General features: G+C 40.9%; 2 protein-coding genes and 2 long non-coding RNA genes across 5 annotated transcripts; 3 read left to right on the top strand and 1 right to left on the bottom strand.

Annotated features, from left to right (window-relative positions):
• Positions 1-149: 149 nt before the first annotated feature.
• On the top strand, positions 150-2,348 carry LOC147796606 (uncharacterized). The gene is made up of 3 exons (XR_015427804.1): positions 150-1,559; positions 1,676-1,849; positions 2,260-2,348. It is a non-coding gene; the product is annotated as an uncharacterized LOC147796606 (long non-coding RNA).
• Positions 2,349-2,564: 216 nt separating this feature from the next.
• Positions 2,565-4,833, top strand: LOC147796605 (uncharacterized). The gene is made up of 2 exons (XR_015427802.1): positions 2,565-2,675; positions 2,855-4,833. It is a non-coding gene; the product is annotated as an uncharacterized LOC147796605 (long non-coding RNA).
• Positions 4,834-6,926: 2,093 nt separating this feature from the next.
• orc3 (origin recognition complex subunit 3) lies at positions 6,927-19,512 on the top strand. 2 transcript variants are annotated; one of them, XM_087146306.1, is made up of 18 exons: positions 6,927-7,080; positions 7,395-7,541; positions 8,405-8,555; positions 8,689-8,849; positions 9,482-9,568; positions 10,092-10,279; positions 12,054-12,213; positions 12,977-13,090; positions 13,457-13,590; positions 13,854-13,917; positions 14,257-14,453; positions 14,887-15,017; positions 16,129-16,191; positions 16,669-16,855; positions 17,067-17,208; positions 17,409-17,525; positions 18,161-18,243; positions 18,568-19,512. In XM_087146306.1, exons 1-18 carry the CDS (start codon positions 7,042-7,044, stop codon positions 18,671-18,673), a joined length of 2,271 nt encoding a protein of 756 aa, XP_087002432.1. In that variant the 5' UTR covers positions 6,927-7,041; the 3' UTR covers positions 18,674-19,512. The 2 variants fall into 2 exon arrangements, with proteins under 2 accessions (XP_087002432.1, XP_022101545.2); XM_022245853.2 differs by lacking the exon at positions 16,129-16,191.
• nudc (nuclear distribution C, dynein complex regulator) lies at positions 19,509-25,767 on the bottom strand. Its single transcript, XM_022245865.2, has 9 exons — positions 25,598-25,767; positions 24,297-24,374; positions 23,774-23,998; positions 23,275-23,358; positions 22,880-22,999; positions 22,240-22,434; positions 21,789-21,872; positions 21,180-21,298; positions 19,509-20,514 (listed from the first exon to the last, which is right to left on the bottom strand). The coding sequence occupies exons 1-9, from the start codon at positions 25,673-25,675 to the stop codon at positions 20,463-20,465; spliced, it is 1,035 nt and encodes a 344-aa protein (XP_022101557.2). The 5' UTR covers positions 25,676-25,767; the 3' UTR covers positions 19,509-20,462.
• Between the last annotated feature and the right edge of the window lie 204 nt (positions 25,768-25,971).

Genomic DNA, 25,971 nt, shown 5'->3' with positions numbered 1-25,971 from the left:
TCGCATTTTTCGACCGGCGTCGCATTTTTCAACCGGCGTCGCATTTTTCAACCGGCGTCGACGCGTCGCACATTTCGACGGGCGTCGCATTTTTCAACCGGCGTCGCATTTTTCAACCGGCGTCGCATTTTTCGACGGGCGTCGCATTTTTCAACCGGCGTCGCATTTTTCAACCGGCGCCGCATTTTTCAGCCGGCGTCGCATTTTTCAACCGGCGTCGCACTTTTTAACCGGCGTCGCATTTTTTTGACGGGCGTCGCATTTGTGGAAGAAAAGTATTAACTTTGACCTCCAGACAGCCCATTTGAAGCCAGCTATTGGACGGAGAGACCCCTGCCTTTGTGTTGGTCATTGTTTAATCGGAATCTCAGAAATTCTTTACAGACTTCTAGGGGGGATGTGTTAGGTAACAATAGTCTGGAGTGTGTATACGGATTAGACAGGTAAGGGGGTACCCCTCCGTCCCATACCTTGCCTGGTATAACACAGCCTGTAGCCTACATGCTGTAGCCTCCGACCTGAGCAGAAATGTATACGTTGCTACAACCACAACATGCTTTCAACAATGACGGCAATGACACTATCCTACAACGAGACCGATTGGTTCGTCATTACTTTGAAGCAGGCTACAGCTACGATGAGGTTCTTTCAATTTTGGTCCTTCGTCATCAAGTAACCATCAGGTATTGGCCAACTTTATTTGTATATGCTGACATGGATGACGTCAGTGTTGGCCTATAGCTGTAGTATTTGTGTACATGTACATGTACTAGTTAGACTTTGAACGGTTAGTATCGCTATCCTCCGGCCCATGCGTGGAAATAACACGTGTGCATTGTTTTATAGAGATGGATATGTTTTTATTCCTTGTACTGTCAGCCTGAGAACGCTGCACCGAATTCTCCGCAAATTGAATCTTAGGAGAAGAAGTCCTGACGACTTGACACGGAACAGGTTCCGAATAAGTTTGCGGGTAAGGATGACAGAACGTCTTGAAATACGGTAGCAGTGAGAAAAGAGACACTTTAGGTTGAAATCTCGCCTTACATTTCTTTTGTATGCAAGTTTCATTCAAGCAGTGGTTGTGTCAAGTACTTTCTTGATCCGCTATTATTGTACCAAATTAATTAAATATAACAATTTTACTTACTGAATATTCCTTTGTTGGGTTTCACTGCTCGTATGCCCTCAATCATAAAATCTGGTGCATGTCCTCTTCCACTTTTTGCACGGCAGTGGGTTGTAAGTAGGTTTTATGTAGAGTAATTTCTGTGTTCAAAAGTAGAGTTACATGATTCTATGTTACAGTACTGTATTTCATATGCTAGAAGATGTTACGCATACAGTTGTGGTGGTTATCAACTGTAAATTAGTTTAATCCTACGAACGTTTCAGTTCCCGATGCTTTTGGAAATCCAAATAGGCCAACAAGATAATTGCTTTCTTATTTATTTAACGACTTTTTCTTCGTAGGCTGAATTACAAGGCAGTGGCCACAATCTGGGATGCCGGGCCATGGCAAGAAGAATGTTGTCACGCTATAGCATCATTGTTCCAAGGTAGACCGACAAGAATAAAACATTGTCAATTACTGACTCAATACGTTTCTCGTCTAGTTTCCATTTTTTTTACTCTTGTTTTTAGACATCGTACAGTGTGGGATTTTTTTTGGTAGGAGCGTCGTCCTTGAAGGGCAACGCATGCTAGACCCTGAAGGGGTAGAACTACGTGGAAGACCTAGACTGAGGAGACGATCCTATGTCAATGAAGGCCCGAATTATGCAATCCACGTCGATCAGCATGACAAGCTAAAGGTTTATGGATTTGCTTTGCATGGAGCCATAGATGGGTAAGAACATTGCCAGTAGTCATTAGGGCTATTAAATTCAATGTTCATTTTTCCCCAGGAGATGAGACTTGATGCTCACTAGAAAAGTGGCAACCAATTATCTGTGTTTAGTTTTGAAATAGAAAAATACAAATTCAACCCGTCTTAGCAAAATTGTTCAAATTCAACAATCTCTATGTTAAAATACATGAGCATATCAAGTGTTATTTCATATATTGTATAAATTGTTATTTATTGTTAAACTGCGTCAACCATTTCATTCAAAGTAATGCAGTAAGAGTAGATCATTGATTTGAGGCGTATTGTCAATGCAATGTACGTTCCAAAAATTAAGGACTGTTTTCCAAAAACCATCCTGATTATTACATGTTAAACCACTCCGACCATAATTCCAATTGATGTTCCGGCAGTTTTTCAAGGAGAATATTATGGCTCAGGGTAGCACACACAAACAATGATCCGCAAGTCGTGGCTTCATACTTTGTTGACTTTCTGCAGGAAATAGAAGGTGAGTATTTCATCTTTAATGTAATGGAACCACCTCCAAATATAATTTGATTAACGTTTTATGCAATGTTTGAGTTTGACACTATACACTAATGGTCAAACCCTCTATTGCATGTCCTTTGCCTCCTTTAAAATTAGCAATTACAAAGAACAGTTTTTAAAAGAACAATGTACGTACTTGTTGGTAGGTGTTCCACGGTGTGTTCAGATGGACAGGGGTACCGAGAATGTCTTGATTGAGGACTTCCAAGAAGCATTCCATTCAGAGTACAATGGGAACGACAACTGCGTTATCAAGAGTACGTCCCCACATAACCAGGTAGGCCAGTTATTTAACATTTCCTGTATAGTTTATGATGTTAAAATCTCATTGACACATTTGATATTGTATGATACGCAAAGTGAAGAATTATTACGTACTGCGTAAAGGTAAACTCAGGGCAGGTAAGAGAATCATAGTCATGATTACATTCATTAGCATATTGTTTTTGTTGACAGCGTATCGAACGCTTTTGGAGGACATTGATGGCCATGATGGAAAACTTTTTGGTTGACACCTTCCATGCGTTGGCTTCTGATGGCATCTTAGATTGCACCTCACAGCTGCAAGTGTAAGATTTTCATGTAAATTTTCCTATCCCTAAAATTTAATTAATGCAATTAAGAAAACGGACGTCAAAGTTTTTTTAGTGGCCAGGCAGTATTGCTATTGATTCTCAGTTGTCTGACAAATACATGTCATGTGTAATGAATAAATAATAAATTGGAAGCTTTACATAGAACCGCAAGCATGTGTGTAAACCATTTTATTATGATTAAAAGACTTTTACTATATTATAATACTCCCATCAGGACAATCCAACACAACATAATTTTTTCAATTATATGATTGTACATATTGCTTGAAGAGGTGTTTTATTCTTTGTCGCCCAAACTGTAATACAATAAATATTGGTACTATTAGAAGATATTCCCACCAAACAGTAGTGATACATGAGAAAAACACGAATATAACCAAAACGTTCACAATGATGTTACACTGAGGCAATGATTTGGAAGACTAGACATCCCAACAACTCCTCAAGGAATGTTCAATTTTTATTGATGTCCACAAACCATACCAGAGCAAAATGGGCATCCGTGAACTTACTGTAGCAGCTTGATGCTGTGGATATTTTAGAGACGTACTATTTAGGAAGAGACTATACTATGTAGGAATGGTTTTTGAATGTGAATCTGTCATGCATTTAACACGACTTGTGACCTATTTATATTGTATTTTATATCGTTTGTAACTTCTGTTATCCGTAGAAATACTTTTCAACTCGTTTAGATGTAAACCGAGTATACCATTATTTCATCATTATCATTATCCTTCGCGTTGATAGCGGTATGTAGTTTTAATTTACCGGAAATCAAATTCGTTGAAACAAATTTTTCTGAAGGACTGGTATACAATGTGCACTGATGTAGAATATCAAAGCTTATTTTGAAGTTGACGAATAGTCAAAATCCCATGAAATCTGTGTTTTTCAAATTCCGTTCACTAATCCACAATAACAAAACGTATTAGAAGACTTGATGGGTACATTCTACTCTGTAAATAAATAAATCAATCCAAACGGGAAATACAGTGTATAAACCTAAGACTGGCCTACATTAGTATACAGACGTGAAACAGTAGGAAAAACGTTAGTCAAAAACTCACAAACTTGTACACAACGAACGCTTAAACACACAATTTACAAAATTCTGTCGTGTATGCTCTCAATCCACCAACGACTTTCGTGAACATACTCGGTCAAGATTCAACATCTTTGCCGCAATCGTTATCCAACACTGTAGCCTGAAATTACGAATAAATACAAGGGTAGTTACATTTTAAATAATAGACCGCACTGCGATAAACGCTCCCTCGGGAAGCATGTCTTCAAGATGGCAAATCCATACCAACCAGAGTGAACAATAGGCCTACTATACTGGGTTTGATATTTGTAGCAACTAGTAATCATCAGTACGGGAACGTTTTTCACTCAAAAAGCTTGCAGAAGTGAGAAACCAAATTGAGCGAGGTGAACTTCCACGAGTAAGCGGGTTCATTAAAGGGCTGTTAATTTATTTACATACAGTCAATCGACGCATACATGCTAATTTATCCGTTTCCATAATCATTAAAAAATATACGCACACTTTTAGCATCCACGTCAACAACGTCAGGTCCGGCTGGAGCAAGGTTGACCATTGATGATTAATGGCTTATTCACATTAACAGGCGACGCAAGTAGAAAAATGCGACGCCCGTCGAAAAATGCGACGCCCGTCGAAAAATGCGACGCCCGTCGAAAAATGCGACGCCGGTTGAAAAATGCGACGCCTGTTGAAAAATGCGACGCCCGGTGAAAAATGCGACGCCCGTCGAAACATGCGACGCCGCCTGAAAAATGCGACGCCGGCTGAAAAATGCGACGCCCGGTGAAAAATGCGACGCCGGCTGAAAAATGCGACGCTGGATGGCACATATGGAACACCATATGTGTGAATGTACGTTGATATCGACTTGAAACTTCCATGAAACTAGGTGCATGTATATTATTGGCCACATTTATATGTTTGCGTTTACAACAATGCTTTTAGTTAATACCTTAAATAATATGGGCACGCCTGCCTCGCTAGGACGGTGGACCGTGAGCCGTAAACGATAGGCCAACTAATTCCCAGATTGAGTAGGTGGATGATTAAGACGGAGGGTACCCCGCTACATGTTCAATACCTATACACACCCTAGAGTATCGTTACCTTATCTCCCTAGATGTCTGTAGAGAATTCCTGAGACTAGACTCCGATCAAACAATGACTAACCATGGCGGAAATCTGTCCTCGATCGTGGGGGGGGGGTCAATTTACGTTTTTTGTGCACATGCACCGTTTTTATTATCTCGTTTCATTTATAAAAACTCAAAGGGGGAACTCCTCGATCCATCAATTCCTTCAGTATTTTGTTTTGCTTAAAACATGGAGGGGACATTCGACATTGCGTCCCCCATACCAAATTCATGGGGGAAAGTGGCCCCCCCCCATTTCCGCCCATGTAACCAACACAAAGCGGGTGGGGGTGCTCTCAGTCATGTCCCATATCTTACTACTTCCTATGATACATGCGCAAACGTGTGTCAGACGATTCTCATACCCAGATATACCCATCCCCGGCCCCTGGGCAGCGGCTGCATTGATTTTTTGCAATCGAAAAATGACGTCATAGAATTTTAAGGCTGGAATTCTTCAACCGTGCGTGAATTCCTTTAAGGTGCACTACACCAAAATACGCGCCCATAGAAAACATTGCAAAATCAGAAATAGCGTCGCCTGTCGACTCTCGGGCGGGAAGAGGTCGGCCTCCGTTTTTTTCACTGGAAATTCAAGATTACGGCCAGAAGATCACTTTTCATTTCAGTTTATGGGGGTTAGCCATGGTTTGATTTTTAAAAATATTTTTCATTCGCCTTTTCCCAAAGATACCCCCCAAATAGTAGTAATACTAAGCGTCAGCTCTGAATGTAGCCGCCCGCTTCTATCCAAAATAGGCCCGCAATTTTGGGCTTTTGTGAAATAACTACCCCGAACTGGAAACTATCAGTCCCAAATCCCGGATTTATAAAGAAATATTTCTACGAGCCCTCCGGACTGGGGCATATCTTATGGTAACCCCCCCCCCCCCCCCCGATGTATCACAGCATACTAAAAAGATCGCGCGCAGAAATACAATAACTTGGTGGAATGCACCCCTATGCTGAGGGGTGTGAATTTGGCAATAGTTTTGATTTTAGTCGGGCGCCGCGCAGATCACGAAATACTCCTGTAGTTTTGAATAGGATCTTGGTGGGCTATGCGTTTATATGTCTGTTTTCTGCGGGGAAGACCAGTCACAGCTCAATCAAGCTCAGGAGTTTCTGTTAAAATTCTTAACCCAATTGTGAAAACGTTTTATTGCTGTGCAAATAACCAACAATGAATCAGCAAAGAAAAGGAAATCCAGTCCAGTAAAATCTACAAAAAGTCAGAACTTTGTTTATGGTTCAAAACAATGTAACATTCAAGCGTTCTTCCTGCGATGACACCACGGCACCGGTTTTGCTTATGAATATGGAAACCATTAGCATTAAAACTAAAAAGGCAGTTGGTGAAAATAAATTTGAAAATAAAATTAACTGATAGGCAAAGATGCGTGTTGAAGGTTTGTATTACAATACACTGATTGCAGCTACCTTTGAAGGAGAGGAAAGAGGAGGGCAGATATGCCTTGTAAAGATTCTCGCAAAAGGCTGAAATTGGGGGAGTTGGCAGGTGTAGCAATCTTTATACGCATTTATCATCTTTGTGGCCAGGGCCATTAATCAGCGTCCATTCTCTATAATCCGGTCTTGAATAAACGTTAAAACCGGTCAAACATATTTATTACTCACTTTTTCAGCTAGCACAATTTGTAGTGCGCTAGCTCAAAATAGATTGTTTTCATCTGCAAAAACAAAGAGTTGATTAATTTTTTGCTCTTCCAACATTACAGTCTGGCGCCCCCTGTTGTTTGTCTGTTACTGCAACAAGTGCACTAAATGTACACGAGAGTTCGAGAACGAGTGAAGACGCCAGCATGTGGCACGCGGTTACTGTTCCTGCAACCTTAGAAGATCATGTGTGCAGATTCTCTACAAACAAGCTCCGTTTCAAAGGTACATTAGTAAAGTTTGAGGTTTCAATTCACTTTTCAAATGAGACTTTTTCTTCAACATTTTAGTTTGAGTCATGAAAGTAAAGCTATTGTACCAGAACGATACGAGTGTAGTGGGTCGGGGAACTACGGGGTGCAGGCTCTCCGTCAACATACAGGTCATACTTTGGTCATTTGTGTGCCAAAAGAAAGAATTCAGTTCTAAGCAAAGTGCATTAGGGGATGTCGGCTTTCTTGGCCAATCGCCAGTTGTTTCCATTTTCTTGCTCATGCTGTTTTCTTTGCGCATATGTCTTTCTTTTTGTTTATTTGTAGGGTTGCTTTGTCTTCAAAGCCAAAACGGCAAAGAAAGCCTTAAGACCAGGGGACTACATGTGCCAAGATGGCTCAGACTCAGAGGCTGCATGGTTCAGATGTAACACGTACGAGGCGCTATGGGACAGGGTCAGTGAAGGCATTGAGGTAAGGACTGTGATTGTGAAGGGCAGCCAAAACAGACTTACCGAATCTAAGATTATTGGTGTGATCAGCCGATCCATCACAGTCACCCGATTGGCAAGCACAGCTGCTTTATCCTGTATGAAATCTTCCAATTAGCTTCCCTTTTCCAGTCGCTGCTCAGAAAGAAAAGGCCATTGGCTGATGGTGGAATTATCATCAAATCCTGAAATAAAATCAACAGATCATGCAGAGATCAAGTGATTGCTCAGATCGACTGATTTTGCTCATCATCAACATTCTCTTATAATAGCCCGCACTGTTTGAATAAGTCTTTTGTGCAAGTTGGGCACTTGATAACTTCCAAGCACACAATCTCCAACTGGCACATAGTGCTGTGCAAAATATTTGGTTGATTATCGAATATTTAAATAGGCCTATGTGTTTTCAAAATTGAATATTCAGAGTAAAAATCAGTGATATAATAAAGGGGACAAAAATAAATTATTTTTTTCAAAATTGCATTCTAAAAGCACATTTTATAAAGGTGTTAGGAGTAAACCAAAAGGCAGTTGATGAATGCAATTAGGACAATAATTACTTGTCCTACCAAATTTTTGTTTTTGACATTCTTGCAAATACATTTTTTGTTAACTGCTTTCAACAAAATTTGATACAACCAAATGTTTCAATATTCATTCCAGGGGTTGGTCAACTATTCAGTTTTTTGAATGACTCAGCTAATACTGAGCAACTCTTGAACATTTTAATTTTTGTTGCTCGAATTTGTTGGCCATGTCTGTGTATTTTATCATCACTGTAAATGAAAAGGTTCATTCAGATGATTTAAGAGAAAAATGTTTTGGACCTTCTCACTTGTTTGTCAGGCATTACAGTCAGAAGTGAATGAAGAGATCTTCTCAGACCTCATCCAGTTTGTGAAGAATGGACAAGCAGGATTTGAACCAGAAGGCACGTTGCCAGGGCAACGACCTCAGCGGGTCATCAAGGAGATCCCAACAGCTGCTTTTATTGCAGGTTTGTGCACGGTGATGCAAGAAAATGTACAGACAAGCATGGTAGGCTATATAAACTCAAAAAAGGACTGAGCAGTAAAAGCACACGGACAGTAATCACATGTGATGTTTATATCGTATTTTTTGCGTGCTAGGTGTCAATGTGACTGACCACAGTGCAACGTTTGCCGCCATCACCACCCAACTCAAGGATCAGGTGACCCCTCATGTTGCTAATCTTTTATCCCGGGACTGCAACAACCTTCGGGCATTGATGTCTAGCCTGGTGTCCCAGCTGATGGGTACTGATGATGTTGTAAGTACCAACACGTGTAATGACAAACTTTTCATTGGGAGTATGCTGCTACCCTTTACCGGTCAGGCCTATGAATTAGTTGTATTGTTACAAATGTGGAGTCCTGCATTGCACCTAAACACTTGAATATGATTATAAAGCAATTCAATCATTGAAAATCTGTGGGTTGATATTTGTTTGTTCAATTGAAATAACTCAAGAATTGGAGAGAAAGAAGACGGTGAGAAATAATTGTTCAGCAGGGGTCATGATATAAATACTGGTGGCATCTTCAAGTTTTTTCTGATGGAATTGTAGTTTTTATGAGTTCCCAGCCCTGAAGATTTTTAGAGGAAAAAAATTTACTATTTGGCCCGAGTTGATTGGCACTCTCACCAGCAAAGAAAAGAGACAGGGAAGTTAGAGGTTTTTCAGGTGGGCTTGTGCATGCATCCAGCGCGTATGCGAAGACTGTACATTCAAGCAGAAATTCATTATGCATGCTCAGCGCGCCTCATGCAAAACATGTATATACCTGCGCATGCACACACTTTTGTTGCTGTAAAAAACACGTCCACTCTTTTTTCCACTAGAAGGGAATAATAGTCTTTAATATGCCTTTTTATATTGGGTATTTTGGGGTTTGTCTAAAGATAAGTGATGACGAGGAGGAACTGAATATCAAGAAACTACCGGCGACAATGCCCGTCCTGAGGGCGTGGTACCATGACACTGCAAAGGTGAGTATGATGGTGACTTTGACAATGTTGATTACATGGACAACGATGATCAGTTGCTGTCGTGTCCTCTACCAGCATCCTTGAACATGCCGTGAATTCTGATTTACTAGAAAACCCTGGTTCAGCTGTCTGAACTCAGGTTATTGTCAAGGCCATAGCAGGGTTTCTGTTATCTATGCTATTACAGTCTGTGTCACCGTGAGTTCAGCATCAAGGTCATCAGTGCCATTGCCATTATTTTTAATAGTACTGTTGTGACGCTCTGTGGTGTCATTATCACTTTGGGCCCTCGCCCTCTTGGAGACTTTTATATCACGACAAGGTTTTTAAAAGTGTTTGGAGGGAACAAGAGGCCAGCCACTTGGCATGGGCCCTGATACCTTGTGAATGAGAGAGAGCCAAAAGACTGTGCCATTTGTTTCCTGCTCTATGGAGGATTTTTAGGCAGTCCAAGGAGATTTATAAAAAACGTGTGAATTTTTTTCTTGTTTTTCCTGTGTGACTTTCTCCCTTCCTGTCACAGAAGCGAAAGGCGCAGCAGGGAGAGGCCTCACCTCCCAAGCCGGCCAAGAAGTCGCAGAGGAGCAAGAAGAGACGATCAAGCAGTACGTTCAACAAGAATTATGCAGAGTTCCCGCCCGTTGTCATCCTGTTTGAAGACTTGGAGAGCTTCACGCCGCGAGTCCTGCAAGATTTCATTCTGATCTGCAGGTAGAGTTGAGCAGGTCATACTTGAAAGGAATTCTGTGTTCTCGTGCTACTAGCTTTCAGTTGTCCCATCTTAGTCATTTACTGGATGTTCCAGGTTCAGATCTAGCTTAGGCCATTACACAGGGGAAGGTAGTCTTCTGCGTTTGGACCTTTCTCTGTCACTTGGGTTCCTGTGCAACTCTATTAAAGTATATATTTATTGCAAATGGGTTAAGAGCGTGCAAAAGCATGCAAAGGGTTAAGATATGTTTTTTTCGTGACTTTCTATCATTGAGTTTATTTGGTATTGCACCAGTGTTGTAGTACTCGTACTCAACTACTCGAGTACCATTTTCAGAGTATTCGTGTCTTTTTTGTACTTCAATTTCTAAGTACTCGTACTCAAACAACAGTTCTTGTACTCAGGCTGCAAAATACTCAGAATAAAATTGTACTTAAGCATTGAGGTACTTGTACTTGATTAACAGTACTCGATAAAAATCCTTTAAATCCCTTAACGGCCGTTGAAATACAACGGCACAAGAAAATCCATCCTCGCAGACAGATATTTGGCACAGTCCGACAAACACAAGGCCTACACATTTACTGTCTTAGCCAATTTCCGAACTCAAAAAGCTGGTGTATTCCTAGTCTTAGTTCCGAGACCTTCCTGTTTATTCAGCGACACAAACCATCACCAGATGTAGTGGCCGGAAGGGGCACTGTCACAGTGTATCGCCTTGTAAAGTACATGTACACTGCACATTACACGCAACAACGTATCGCAGTAACGAGAAACGCATCTTGGGTCCAAGACTAGTAACACTCAATTTAGTTGTAGCTAGTCTGATTCCCAGACTGACATATAATCTAGAATATAGAAAAACACGGGCACAGGAATATTAAGCCTGGAAACAGACTTTATCCGTCCACATTATTTTACGTGTTCACATTTTGCCTGCATTTAAAACATGTACTGGTACATGTACATATACTTTGACATCGCCACATGTAAGTGCACATTACCAATCACAACTCCATTGTAATGTATATTGTTTTGGAATGTTACTTACATGTTTTTGGTCGATATGACAATCACACACAGTTTCAGCTGGTAACCTTTGTTTTTGAGCAAGTTTTTTTGGTCATTTCATCAAATTTTGTACTTAAGCAGGTCTGTGAAATTGGGCCATGCATTAACGGCTTTTACATTTTACCTCTGAGTAGGTATAAATGCTTTTGCTGTAGTCCGTGCATCAGAGCTGATGATCGTTTCCTTGCCGTATAAATGTTGTACTTCTTTGTTTTGCCAAAGAGCCTCTTCACGTACACAGTTTTGGGACTAAATCTAATCTGCAACTTTACCGAAACATACTGATTTTGGAATGGTAGGGCAGATTATAATCAAAACAATCAGTTGCAAATTTAAAACCTTTTGACAAACAAATTTGACTATTTACCCAGACGTAAAGTACTATGACTTGTAATTAGAAGTATTCGTACTCAGAGGTACATGTACAAGAACTTGTACTTGAAAATCAGTTCTTGTACTCGGACTTTCAGGTACTTGGAAATGTAAGCACTCAGCAGAACTATGTACTCGGAAAAAAATACTCAACTACAACACTGGGTATTACCCAAATAAAAATTTTAAAATTACAAATAGGAATTCATAGTTTTAAAATATTTTCTCAAATGATGGTAATATTGTGATTTCCTACTTTGGTAACTTTTTGAAAATTTTATGAACCACTTTGTCAAAAATAAATATGTGTTTAATTTCTGTATCCACCAGTGAGTACCTGTCACAACTTCCGCTGGTGTTGCTCTTTGGCATAGCTACATCGGTAGCTGCCATCCACCGCATCCTGCCCCAGGCCGTGTCTTCCCTCCTGAGCATTGAGAAGTTCCAGGCTAAGCCCTCAACAGTCTACCTCAGCCAACTCATCAGTAAAGTAAGTTAACTTCCCAGGTTTGCATCATTGGAAATGTTGTTAGCGCTGTTTCTTTGAGGCTCAATGCTCGCCATACAGGTGTTTTGGGCTTGTGGCTAGTGACTAGCGTCCCCTGAACAAAGATAAGAACTAGCAACATAGGACTGGAAAGCTCAGTTGGTAGAACGTTGGTATTGTGTTCTGGAGGGGGCAGGTTCAATTCCTGCTCCAGTCAATTTCTTCGTTCACCTTTATGAATGAAGTGGTTTGAATTCTGTCTTAGGCCCTCCTACATTTGAATGAATGACAGCTTGGCCTTGCCAGACTTGAAGAAAAAGATTGGTGAATCATTGCAAAATTTGATGGTTAATTTGATGGTAATGGTTATTTCACTTGCACATATGTGAAGTGTGGCTGCCTTCAGCCAAACAGTGGTCAAATTTCATTTCAGAACTTCCCGTCCTGGATGTTTGCTTGCTGTTGAGATACTGGTAACTTTTCATGACAGAGTGATGCAGTTATTCTATGTAGCGAGAAAATTGCATTTGAAACAGCAAAGAAAAAGTTTTCACTTAGCATGCGTGCATTCAATCTGCTCGATTTCCACACATGCATTTCCTTATGGTGTTGGCTTATTTTTCCCTGCTGAGTTTAGGCTATCTGCATTTATCTCTTTGATCTCTTGATAGCAGACCTATAAGTACTGAGGAATGCTGTTGGCCCAGTCCACTGAATCAATGGTAAACTGAGCATTCACTAATTTTGCTGTGATGTTTGCGCACAGGTTCTGCTGACTCCCTCCCATCCTTTCAAACTCGGCCACAAAGTCTTCCAACTTCTCCTGGATATCTTCCTCTTCCACGACTTCTCAGTAATCAACTTCGTCAAAGGACTGCAGGTACATTTACGACTGAGAGTCTGCCTCGGTGTATTTCCGCCTTAATACAATTGGAATTATTTTGCTCATACCAATAGGCATGGTCTACCTATGGCTTACTGTGTAAATTTTGAATTCAAAGTCACACATGCGGCCACAGATTGAGTGTTTGACAGTCACAGCCAATGGTTTAATTGTAGACAGTGACAAAGGTTTAGGTCCAATGCAGAAAGATGTGGGTTTGTTAAAATGAAACCCGATTGACTTTTGTAGCAGACATGGAGATTTGTGGGTTTCCGTTTTAAGAATTACTCAATTGCAGGCATAAAATGTGGAGACATACTGACCTAACTGTTACCATTTTGTTTGTCCTGCTCGCTGTCTTAGTTTGCCATGATGGATCATTTCTTCAGCCACCCTCTCAGCTTGCTATGCTGCAACTACGGCGAGGGACTGAACAGACTACGTACCCTGGCACACGACCAGCTAGAGCTGTTCAGACAAGCTGCCTCCTTCAGAACGTAAGACCAATCTGTCTCTAGTTTTCTTGTGTGAGTGTAACTGTGTCTCTCCCTGTTACAAAATTATTCAGCAAGGTTTGGAGGATTTTGCAGGATTCAGTAAGCATAGTGAGGTAGTAGCCGTTGTCATGTGTACAAAGTGTTCATTTGGTTCCCGCACAGGGCTTTGCATTTAAGCTGACGTGAACGTTTTCAGTTACTGTGAGGTCATTGTACAGAACCTTCATTTTGAGTTTGCAATTCAAAGTTTGCATGTTTTGCAGGTTTGTTGAAGGTCAACCTCCAGAACAACAGAGGGCACTGTTGCTGGATGACAAACATCTGAAGGTAAAGTAGTTGGGATGTAGAATCAATGTCAGTTCTCTGTGAGATTTGATCAAGAATTCTACAGTGATAGCTGTGAAAAATGTTGAAACTCTCATTTTTGCATCATCATTCTGCTGAATCTGCATGCTTTGGTTTCCTTCAATAAACCATGTCTACCATCATTAAACAGGTATCTACCCAGCAGTGATACCACATATTTTTTAATAATGTCTGTCCCATTTTGCAACAGATAACACCATTTGCCTGAGTTATACAAAGTTCACTTTGCTTGTAAAGTGTCTGCGGAAATGCTGTTTTAGTTTGACATTTCCCTGATATATTCAACTGTGTGCCCTGCAGAAGACACTCCAGGAACTACTCAAGAAGCTGGCAGATTACCACAGGGCATTCTATCCACTGATGGAATGCCTCAACATCTTAACTGGGCAACTCCCCCATCACCCACTGGGAAAGCAACAGCGGGAGCTGTACTCTATGTGCTTGGAGGGCAATGTGTGGGAAAGCGCTGGCTACAAGGAAGCTTTCAGTCTGCTGAAGTTAGTTACCATTAATATTGGTAGACGTTTCTGGCAATGAATCCAAGCAATCCTCAAAAGTGCCCTTGGCATTGTAGCTCACAAGCCTGAAGAAACCTGTTGAAAAAAGACAAGAAGATGTAGTTGAAGATTTGCTGGTGCAAGGAAAACCCTAGAAGAAGGTTCTGGGTAAAATCATTAGTTTTCCTTTAGGGACTTGTGTGTCCCATAAGTAGACTGGGCCAGAAATCAAACCCAGGTCGTAGATGTGGATGGTAAGGGAAGAGCCATTATGCCAACATGACTACATCAACTTGCATTAGGTGACTAGGGAAAAATAATTGTGAAAAACCTTTTGACGTACTCGACGACAAGAGTTTATAGAATAAGACTGGAAGGGAAGCAGTGTTTATAAGTGCAAGTAGTCGATTTTTTTTGTTGTGATTGGTCCTAGACTGATGGCCAGAGATGAGCTGATGGCCCTGCTGGAAAAATGCATCGAAAGGCTGACTTGCAGCGACAACCCTCTACAGGATGCAAGATTTCAGCTAGAGACCCTACACACGCGACTGGCCACAATCGCAGGTCAGTCTCTCTGCACAGAACAACCCCGGGCTGTGCTTCCTGTTTAAGTTTGAGCTTCATATACTTGGACAGTGTTGAAGTGTTGTGGCACAGTGTTGTAGCCACCTATCCTGAGAACGTGCAAAAACACATTGGCTGGGCAGTTTTTGCTTATTGAATCTTTGCAAGCCGTTATTCTTCTTTCATGAATCGCTAACAATGGTGAACAAGTCTTCACATATCCTTCCAATAGATTGAGTGCAGTGGAAGTATGGCCTCAGATAGCGCCAAAAGGTGTCAGTTCCCAAAATGTATCATGGCAGAGGAATACAAGTTTTGAGCTTAGCTGGAAAGGAACAGGCAGATATTTCATTATGAGAATAAACCCTGGTGGTCAAAGTTAAATGTTTGGCGTTGGTCAGGCATTAGTCAGAACTTGTGTATGGATGAAAAGCGCTCATCAGGTATTACTCCCAGCAGTGGCTCGAGCGCTAATTAAATCGGCTCTGTTAACATTTTTATGGACTAGCAGTGCTGGAGTCACTTTTTTTTAACTCCAGCAGGTGTAATGAAGTATAGCATGGTACGGTGGTAGTTGAGGGTTAAATCTGGTTCGTACTTGGTGCCAGAGAGAATATAAATGCAAATTTTGACATAGAATCAAATATTGACACTGCGAATTTGCAAAAGTTTATAACACATTTGAACTCTAGCAAAACTTTCCTGCAAATCTTTTGTGACACCAAGTTCACTTCGCTCTTACATCTGCCTGTAGTATAAACCGGCTGTTGAGACACTAGGCAGTATGGATTGAGTATGTGGGCTTTTGAGAATGGGTTGACATCTGAACATTTGGATGAAAAGGTAGGAAGCGACTTAATACTAGCCCGTGAAACCTGGTGCGCTACTTTTTTTCAGTAGCTGGGGTGACCAATGGTTCATGAAGAGGGGACAATGCAATACACCATTTAAGACATTTCAAAAACGGGAATCCATTACGTCGCTTCGATAGCTTAGTTGATAGTGATTTGAACTACAGATCCATAGTCCCTGGTTTGAATCCGACCCATTTGTGCTATTCATTTTCCAATTTTATCATTGTGTTTGGGATTTCCTTTTTCAATTGATGCAGAAACAGAGTCCAAGCATGAACCCTCTAAGAGTCTTGAGAAAAATAGCATACCAGGTTTCACGGGTTAGTATCTAGTCACTTCCGAAAAGGTATGCTGAAGAAGTCTAAGTGTTTGCAAAGGACTCTGACCAAGTGTGAATCCCTCAGCTAAATTTGGCACATTTGTCTTGCATTTCTCTTGTGTCAAAATGCTTCCAGTTCTCTTCAAAGAATTCAATTTGACTTGTCTCAGGTAGACTAGATTCCTTCGACTATTGTCCCACCTCATACATTGTACAACTGATGTACTTCACTGCCTAATCTTCCAGTGTATTGCTGTATGTCTTCCTGGGGAGATGAATTGGCCCCAAGCACCCTCTGATTATCATGAAATCAACTATGGCCTCACACTTCATCAACGATATGCCTGAAATGAAGATCATGATCGCTAATGATCTGAAACTCTCATTTACACCCCAGTGTACATTTCTAGGGTTCTTCTAGGTTTAAAAATAAACTAGTTCTGTCAGGTGTTGCTTTAAATTCTCTTCACTTGTCCAGAGGATGATAACAAGCCTCAGGAGGAAGTTCGGGAAGAAGTCAGCGAGGAATCACGGTCCAAGACCGAGCGCGTCACATTGCGTTCTCTGCAGCAGAAACTGATGGAGTCAGTCAAAAAGACACGCAAACCGACAAAATACGAGAGCCTTGTTAATGAAACATTGGAGTACTTTGATTCCATCTTCAGGTAAAAAACATCTCAACAAAGGGAAGGGGGAAATGTGCAGTTTGGAAACAAACTTTTAAGATTTTAGGCATCAGTGTTACTGCACGGTCCATTTTTATTTCCGTTAATTTCACAGGTCTGTTAAAGAAAACAGCCAGATGTCAAATTGCCAAGGAAAACTGGAAAGAAAGCACCTGGACATGTAGTAATTCTTTGCTTTTTTTTTTTGCAGAAAGCACCTGGTGTGTCCGAATACATTGACCTTCCACGAGATATTTTATTACAACTCGGTGTCTGACGTGAGGCATCACATCAATGCCTCACCCAGAGCAGCAATACAGACTGCCCTGAATAACCCATCCCACTACCTGCAGGTAGCTTTGAAGATCACCTTCCAAACAGTGTGAAAGTCAGTCAGAAATTTCAAGTAAATTATTTATCCACGTGTGATCGCAAAACCTTTGTGGTTTTGGCATGATTGTTGCCTTTAGACAAAAGTAATTGATTTTGTTAGAGATTCAGCCACTTGTTTTCAGAGAGTTACCAAGGACGTGAATTATGATTTTTTTCATAGAGTGAGTTGTGCAAAGCTGAGCCTGGGGTTGTTCTGAGCACAATGCCTGATGTGTGCATTGCCTACAAGCTACACATGGAGTGCGGGCGACTCATCAACCTCTACGACTGGCTGCAGGTGGGATATTGACAGAGATAAGATTACAAATTGATCTGATACATTGTATACTCTCCTTCCATGGGAAAATGCACAGAAAAACATTTATGCAATTTCATATAGGAAAGCGGCTATGAAGTCAAGGAATAAGGAAATTTCAATCTATTCAAGAATTTGTACATTGCTGTACTTGGTAGTGGCCCCATGGGAAGTAACATAAACGGCGAAAATCAGGCAGTCCAAGGAACGGTTGCAAACATCATCAAAACAATAGCAATACATCTTGAAGATGGCTGGTGTACGCTAAGGGTGATAGCGTTTGCAAAAAAAACTGCTTGTTGCGTTTGAAGTTGGATCTCTAAGATTTGGCTTTGATGGTAATTATTCTGGAGTAAGACTGCGAAACCATGAATGCGGTTGTAAGAAGCTTGACAGTTTACAATATTTTACCGTTTCAAAGTTAGTGAATCTTTTGGATTTGAGACTTTTGTGATTGAATACTACTGAACAATAGGGTGCATTACGTAGTTGCTTTTTTGAGCCTGAGAATGAATATTTTCCGTCAGAGAAAAAATTATCATACTGAAAACATTTTATTTTTACGTGGCTGTGACAAGTCTCTTTCATTGGAATCGTGGTGCCTTTCTTTTGGGCAGGCTTTCATCACTGTGGTAACTGGTGAACAAGAGCAGGATGAGGGCTCCCATGACAACAGCAAGAAACCAGATCCACAGCTGCAGTATCCTTTTTCATCATTTGGGTGAACTTCAAAAATAGCTTCCAAAAATTTGTTCTAATTTTACTATAAAGGTAATTGGAATGCTGTTCTCTATTTTCTGCAGTAAAGTTTTAGAGTCATATTTAATATATTTTTCTATCAATTTTGAGGATGATAATCATATATATGACACTCAACAGTGTAATAATGAATGCTTTATACTTGTTAAATTTGAGGCAGGTTGAAATTTCAAGCATACAGTCTGAGTGGAAGCAATACCATCTTGGTAATATCTGCCAGTCGTGTTTGTTGATTTCTCCTTGACCTTTGACCCTCTCCGCTCAGGGCTCGTTTCATCCGTGCAGTGTCAGAGCTCCAGTTCCTGGGATTCATCAAGGCGACACGGAAGAAGACTGATCACGTGGCCAGGCTGACTTGGGGTGGCATATGAGGGGCGAGATCAAGGATTCACTAGGGTGTAACGTTGCAGTAAATTTGTTCCCAGTCTGTGGCCTTTGAGTGCTGATTGGGAGATGGAGAGTTTTGGAGTACAATTAAGGATTAGCAGTTACACGACTGTCATGCCTGAAATGGGCTTCCACTGCTAAAGCCAAGTCTATTATCAGTGTGACCAGGTGAATTTACAATGGGTAGATACCTAGATCTAGCTGTAGACAGCAGCCATTGTTTGCTTGCACAGTGCACCATTATGGAGGGAAGATTTTGTTGTGAAAGTGTAAAGTATCTGCTCATGCACATTACATGGAAACAACAAGCTTCCCTCTTTGATGGTGCACTGTCAAGCTTTGTACATGAGGACTGCTAGTCTTGTCCAGTCAACAGTGACTGGTAAACTCATGCGGGCCATGTGACAGCATTCAGCATCATCAGTGGGCTTCAGCACAAGCAACTGTAAGCCCCAATCAGCCCTTCTAATTGCTCACAGGGTTGGCAATCGTGCATGGGGTTATCATACCCATTTGGTCTGCCTGCAGTTGCTGGGCAATAGTGGAGGACTAAAGCACTACCCAGTGGTGACCCACTAGAGGCCTGACCAATTTTCAACTTAATGAGCACAAAAGTAAGCACTGTGCTTTTCTTGCATTCTAATTGGCAAGTCACCTTGAAGATCAAATTTCCGATGAAATTTTGCAGTTCCACAAAAGGTTATATTTTTGTACGGAATTTACAGTGTTACCTTTATTGTTTGATTTGCTATAACTTGTAGGTTTGCTGTATGTCATAGCAATACATCAAATAAATATACAAAGGGAATACAAGACGTGTAAATACTTTCAATGTTTCAGGTTTATTCTTGCATTTTTCCTCTTCCTTCAACAGATTCAGGTTTACACTTAAGTTCTGAAAAAGAAACACAAACTTTCAAGCAGAAGATGCTCGTTATGTTGGTTCTCAGGGTTCAAAATACCCAGTGGACCAAGGCCAGCGATTTTTAATGTCTTGTAAGACCACTTCCCCTACAAGCTTGGCATTTGAGTGTTTTACTAACATACTGGTCTTTGAATTATTTTGAAATTTTCAGGAAAAGAAACAGCTTGAGCTCAATGTTCTCCGAGACAAACGCACACTAACAAATATGTATTACATGCACATACTAAGTAACTTATGACACAGTTCATGTGTAACAGTTGGTTCAGTCACTTATACTTTTGTTCCTATATCTGTCTTTAGCAGGTTCCAAGTCTGGTAAACTTTATGAACTGCTGGCCTTGCGTTCCTGTATATTTCGTCACGAAAATTAAACCCAGGTTTCTTTAAATTTTGCATCACTTAACCGCTTTGCACTGTAAATGAATTCAAGCCACATTTATTTTCTATAACTATCAACCAATCACAGTTCTGTATTTTCTCTTAAACAAAAAACACTATTAAAGCAGTATCCCTTTTGTATGAGTGTTAACCAGAACTGGTTATTTATTTTGGGGGAAATTTGAACCTTGACAAAACAGTCATCATTACTGCACAAAAACAGCATCACCCTTTGTTACACACAAGGTACATACTTACAATGACAAAGGAGGGCCCGACGTTTTGTTCCTAGCAGAATCTTTCTCAAAGGCAAAAAGGGTACAAATCTTAATCATGGAATCAGTTTGCAAGTTGAATGAAATGATACAAAATTAGCTTTCACTGGAACTGCTTGACACAAAACAGATATTTACATTCTGTGACACTCTTCCGGTTATATCATTTAGACGCTTGTAGGCGACACCTGACGTCTAGTTGATCTTTGCATTGGAGAAATCCATCTCAGGGTGTTGCTTCATAAATCTGTAGAGGAAAAAACATTGAATCATCAGCCATATTTGAAAAACTAAATCCGTTTCCTCCAATTGTACTCTGTACTGTCTTTTTTTCTGCAGTTTTAAGATTCAAATCCCATGGGAGTTTTGTTCTTTATACAAATGTTGATTTCGTACAAATGAAAATGTTTGCAGCAATTTCTTAATGGCTGTGGTTCATATTTGGTCAATTCCTACACAGTGAACACACAAGCCAAGACAGTGTTGTTTATCGTTCAAGTCTTCCTTACCACATATTATTGCCCTGTTGTCAGTTTAGATTGTTTTAAACTAATCTAAGGGGTTGCGGGAACTTTTGTTGAAATTGGAGAATTCTGACTGCAGGGTGGATCAGTTAACTCCTAGCACTCTAATCCAGAAATTTCTTCATTGAGAAAGTATGGTTGTCGAACTCAACATGGTTTTGCTATCTTCCACGTGATCAGTTCATTTACTCCCCTTTATGGGATGCAGTTAAAAACGTACATCAGGAAATACATCCGCACATTAAGTAAAGTTATTATTGGGAGTCAAAAGCCACATCTATGTCTCACACTTTTGAAAGAGGCTATGGTTAACACAACAGCAGGACAGTGTCATTCATCCCAGCTGTAGCCCTAAATTTGTTGCATTTAAGCAAAGATCATGTCTTACTTCTGGAGCAGTTCCTGTTTCTTCTGATCTTCAGAGGTTGGCAGCCCCATCTGCTTCTGTCTCTGGTCATACATCATCTTTTCCACCATTCCCCGCGTCTCCCCATCCAGATCAGACAACTGCATGAGAAAACACATTTTTAATTTAGGAAATGAGCAAAGGAACCTCTGTTTTCAGCATATATGACCTTGACAGTAAGTTCAGTGACATCAAATCTCTGAATATCTTAAATCTTCAACTCCTTGATCCAGACATGCAACTGGAAAACGAGGCAATTAGCAACTGCACAATACTTTGCAGTGTTTTTCAAGTGTAATTAGCGGATCCAAAAAGTGCTATGCATGTTATCCTTTCTTTACAAAGAACTAACATCCTCCAACAACATCTACCTTGCAGGAACATAACAGCAGGAAACTCAAGCAGCATGTAAATGAGAGCAACTTGGAACTACCTTCCTGTTAAGCCAGAATTTTTTTTTAAATGCCGCTGGTAGCCTTGGAAGGGTTAGGATTGGAATTGGTTACACCGAAAAAATATTCTGACCTCAAGGTGCTTACTACCTGGAACGTACTCTCTGGAAAAAAAGACCTTGCAAAAAAACATGATCACCTTTGAGTTTTCTGGGTTGACCTTCTTTGTGTTGATTTCTTGGTCAGTGAGAACCACTCGACTCCACCACTCCATCCTGTTTATCTGGGGAGAGACAAAATTAGCATAAAAAAGAAGCATTGTTCAAATAATGAGCAGCACAATCTTCATGCAAATAACAGTGGTGCAAGTTGGACAGTTTTTAGAAAGCATCCGGCAAAGAGTTCCTCTTTTACACACTGTGATTTGCAGATAGAGTTGTCCTCGAAAGGATTGTGTGTCCATAAGCAAGATACTTTGTGGCAATTGCTCTTCTTCAACCACAGGAGATGGAACCTGACTATCAGTGACACCACAATGGAGCAATACAGAGCACTGCAGGATTCTTGAGGAAGCATACAGGTACCAGCAAAAATTACAAGTGTATTGGGGGCAAAGCCATATACTTAAAATTCTTCTGGATTTCTTTTACCTTCTCAAGGAATAGGACTACTCTTTTCTTGTCCTCAATCACCCAGTTGCTCTCCTCCACTTTGATCTCATTGAATGTTTCACCCTCGAGGACTGGCGACTTGCCCTTCAGGGCGACCTTTAACCTTTTTCTGTCAATTTCTACAATCAGGTCGCGGCTCTTGATTGGGAAAGGCACTTCAAACGGAACGTGCACCTGGTTCATGGGCAAAAAGAAGCAATAGATTTGGTTTTAACACTGTGAAAACAAAGAGGCTGATGTACTCTTCCATGATTCCTTTCTCAGCTGGCAGTTGATTTACCCAGCATGAGGATGAAACAATTTATGAAACTCTAAAGAAATGCCTTTCTCTTTTTTGGCTTTCAAGCTTTAGAAGTAAAGAAGTATTCAATGGCGGTTTTTAAGTTCCTAGTTGTTTGTTTTTATCTATAACAATTTTCATCAGAAGATAAGTGTTTCATCAGAAGATAAGTGTTGCGATCAATTCGGGACTGGACTAGTCTCCACCCAAAGGGGTAAAAACTCTCTTTTGTTTCTGACTTGACAGTCAGCCATGTGCACTTGCAACAGGCCATCTCCAATGGAATACTTCTACGGTTCACCATAGCTGAGTGAAAGTGAGCAACACTAGAATACTCACCTCCAGCTCACCGAGTGTCTGAGTGAATCTATAGTTTGGGTAGTCACCACCATTGCCTTCATTGGGCTTGAGTTTGCCTTTGTCTTGCTCATCCTCCTCCTCCTCATCACTGTTGTCTCCCTTGATAAGATGCATTGCCATGGAAACAAGATGTGATAAGATGCTTCAGGCCCTTAGGGCATACATCAGTTTGAAAAGTAATTTCATCACCAGAAAATAAGGTACTATTTTTTCTGTGGCATCCATTACTGCTGATATTTGGTTTACATATGTTGGTGGACACAACAGTGAAATTAGCTCAATGGATGTATCCATAAATACTTTCTTCCTACAATTTCGAGACACTGATATGCTTATAAAATGGACACATTCTATGGTATCCTTGCTTAAGTCACCTTTTTGAGTGAAGATTCCTCAGTGTCTCCAGTTCTATCTTCTGTCTCCGCAGCTGTTCCATTAACTTTTGCAGCTTCTTTGCTCTGCAGGGTTATAAGAAGGAAAAAACAAACAGTTTCAAGCACAGTGGCTTCCTCAGCGTAACCATCACCGTTACTTTCAAGTAACAACACTTGATTCACAACACTTTCAATACAACACTTGATTACAACACTATACTATGCAGAGTTGTAATCGAGTCAGTCACAAGCCACTGCAAGTCACCACAGTCCCGAGTCATTCAGCCACAGTCAAGTCAAAAGCTATGGACAAAGGCATTTCTTATTGTTCATCTATTTAGTTCTGTCTTGATTTCGGAAATGACTTATGAGTTGACTTGTGGGCTGACTTGTGACTGAAGATCTACAACTCTGATACTATGTACATGTACAGTGTTTAAAGTGTTTGAGGCATGTGTGTTTGAATGCCCCAAAGGGTTAATGTCGAGCCTCATCTTACCTTGATTTCCTCTTGCAGCCTGCTGGCCTCGTCGTCCGTTATCTCCCGGATCTTGGGCTCATCCTCTTCCTTGGCAGCCGCCACCTTCCTCTTGGCCTCTTCTTCGGCACGTTTCTTGGCCTCCCTCTCCTCCTTGGCTCTCCTAGCTGCAGCCATCTCCTCCTCTCTCTTGCGCTTCTCCTCCGTGGCGATAGCTTGCTGCTTCTTGAAGGCGTCGATGACGTGCTGAAAAACAATCATCACGGAAACAATGCACTCCCAGCCTCCGATATCAGACTTGTTTGATTAGTTTGAGGGCATAGTTAACATTATTCCTTTATTTTCAGTACAATGTAGCACAGGGAAAATATAACTTTGATGTATTTCATCACTCTTATGATGATTGAGTTTGAAAAGACAAAAAGCATATCTGCTCACTATGTGAAGAGTGTCATTTTCTTTTTTCTTATTCTGTTCAGATAGTCCACTGATATGATGGGATTGGTGGTACTAGGCTAGTGGCAGCTACTGCCATTTGAATTACCTTTTCTGCTTGCCCTTTCTGTGCACCGTGGTAGAAGTCGGTCTTTCTTCTCAAGAATGAGAAAAATGTGTTGATCATCTGGTGAGAGCAAGGACAGCCATAGTATCTGCATTTGTCAATTAATTAACAAACGATAAGATCTGAACTTGTCAGCAAAATTTATCCCGTGCGTGAAGTTGTTCAGTGTACATTTACCGTCTTACTGTGCAGTTGAAATGACCTCATTCTTCACACAATCAACCGAGGAATAGGACAATACATTTGTGCATCATTTGCCCTAAACAGTGCATTCTAACAAAGCTTTTGTAAGTTTCTTCATGCACTGTTGGAACTTTTTTAGTTTTGGCTTCAGAATTTTTTTCTAGACCTGGTGTTGATGCAGAGAATAGGAAGACAGTCTCGTGCCTTCGTACTTCATATCTTACGAATTTACTTTTGCTTATCCTGAGCAGAAATTAGTTTGTTGCTTTATCAACATTCACACCGCAGCATGTAATTGGATGACATACAAGCCACGCATTTTATGCATGAACCTATGGGCAAGTGAACCAGTCCAACATAAAGTAAAATCTTTGTCTCCACAATCTCAAGTATTGCTTCATTATGTCACAGCTACATGAATGAACGGCCCCAAGCTGACCCACAAAATTAAAAACACTACAAAATCATTAAGACACAAGACCACTGGTCACTCTTAACTAACATTGTCAATCATGTGCGAGCAGTGGTGAGCATGTCATGAATGTGCAGCTGCAGGCTGTCATGGCCAGATGGCTGTGACATTCTCGAGGTCGGGATGACATCACTGATTCTTCTCTCTGATTGATTAATTGTTGGCTATTCCATCTTTCACACTCAAAACTCAAAGGGGCAAAAACAGCGCAGCGGTCTATCTCAGAGGGCCTCTCTGCTCTGCTTGTGGGGAAATCTGACAACTCTTTAACCTTTAGGCTTTAGGGCTACATCAAATGTGCCTGAAATTTCACTATTTATGCGCTAGGCCTATAAACATTTCTCACACTGTACTGAAAAGAATTTAGTTATTTCTGTCACGTTGCTGCCAAAAAAGAAGAAAACATGCAAATCCCTGAACAACGTGAATGGAGAGTTGCCCCTTTGCCCAGACCATACAGACGCGCTCGTGCAAAAATACTGTAGAGCAACCCCCGAGGTCGACAATGCTCGAGAATGTGTGCGCGTGCTCTATTCTTCAGCAAAAACAAAGTGCGTAAAAATAACTCCGCAAGCAGCAGAGTAGTTACGGGGCCTATGTTTATCTGTCATGACGATAGTGATAATACCTCCTGAACGCCTCCTTCATGCTGCTGGGCCATAGCCATCAGCATGCCGTCAAATCGCTCTTCGCTGGAGTCCGCCATGTTGAAATTATTAGATATTGAATTCGCTGAGCTCGAAAGTAACGGCTAGGGCTGAAATTGCACATGTTCAGCGAAGCCACTGACTAGCGTCTCTGCAATCACTTCCCTATGATTACGTGTTCTACAGCCGCAGCCAGTTGATTCGGACACGCAATCATACAAGTCCGTCGATAGAGGGCGATATAAATCAATTTTTTTTCACGCACGTACGCCCACTATACTACTACACATGTGGGACCCACACCGTTTCTTGAATCAACCATGCAATTTCAAAGCTCACAATTAAGAAGCCAGGA

The sequence above is a fragment of the Acanthaster planci genome, linkage group LG15 (assembly GCF_054643075.1).
Source record: "Acanthaster planci isolate LZ-2023a linkage group LG15, COTS_SCS, whole genome shotgun sequence".
Taxonomy (NCBI): Eukaryota; Metazoa; Echinodermata; class Asteroidea; order Valvatida; family Acanthasteridae; genus Acanthaster; species Acanthaster planci.
Note: the sequence above shows the minus strand (reverse complement) of the source record. Positions and strands in the feature narration are given on the sequence as shown.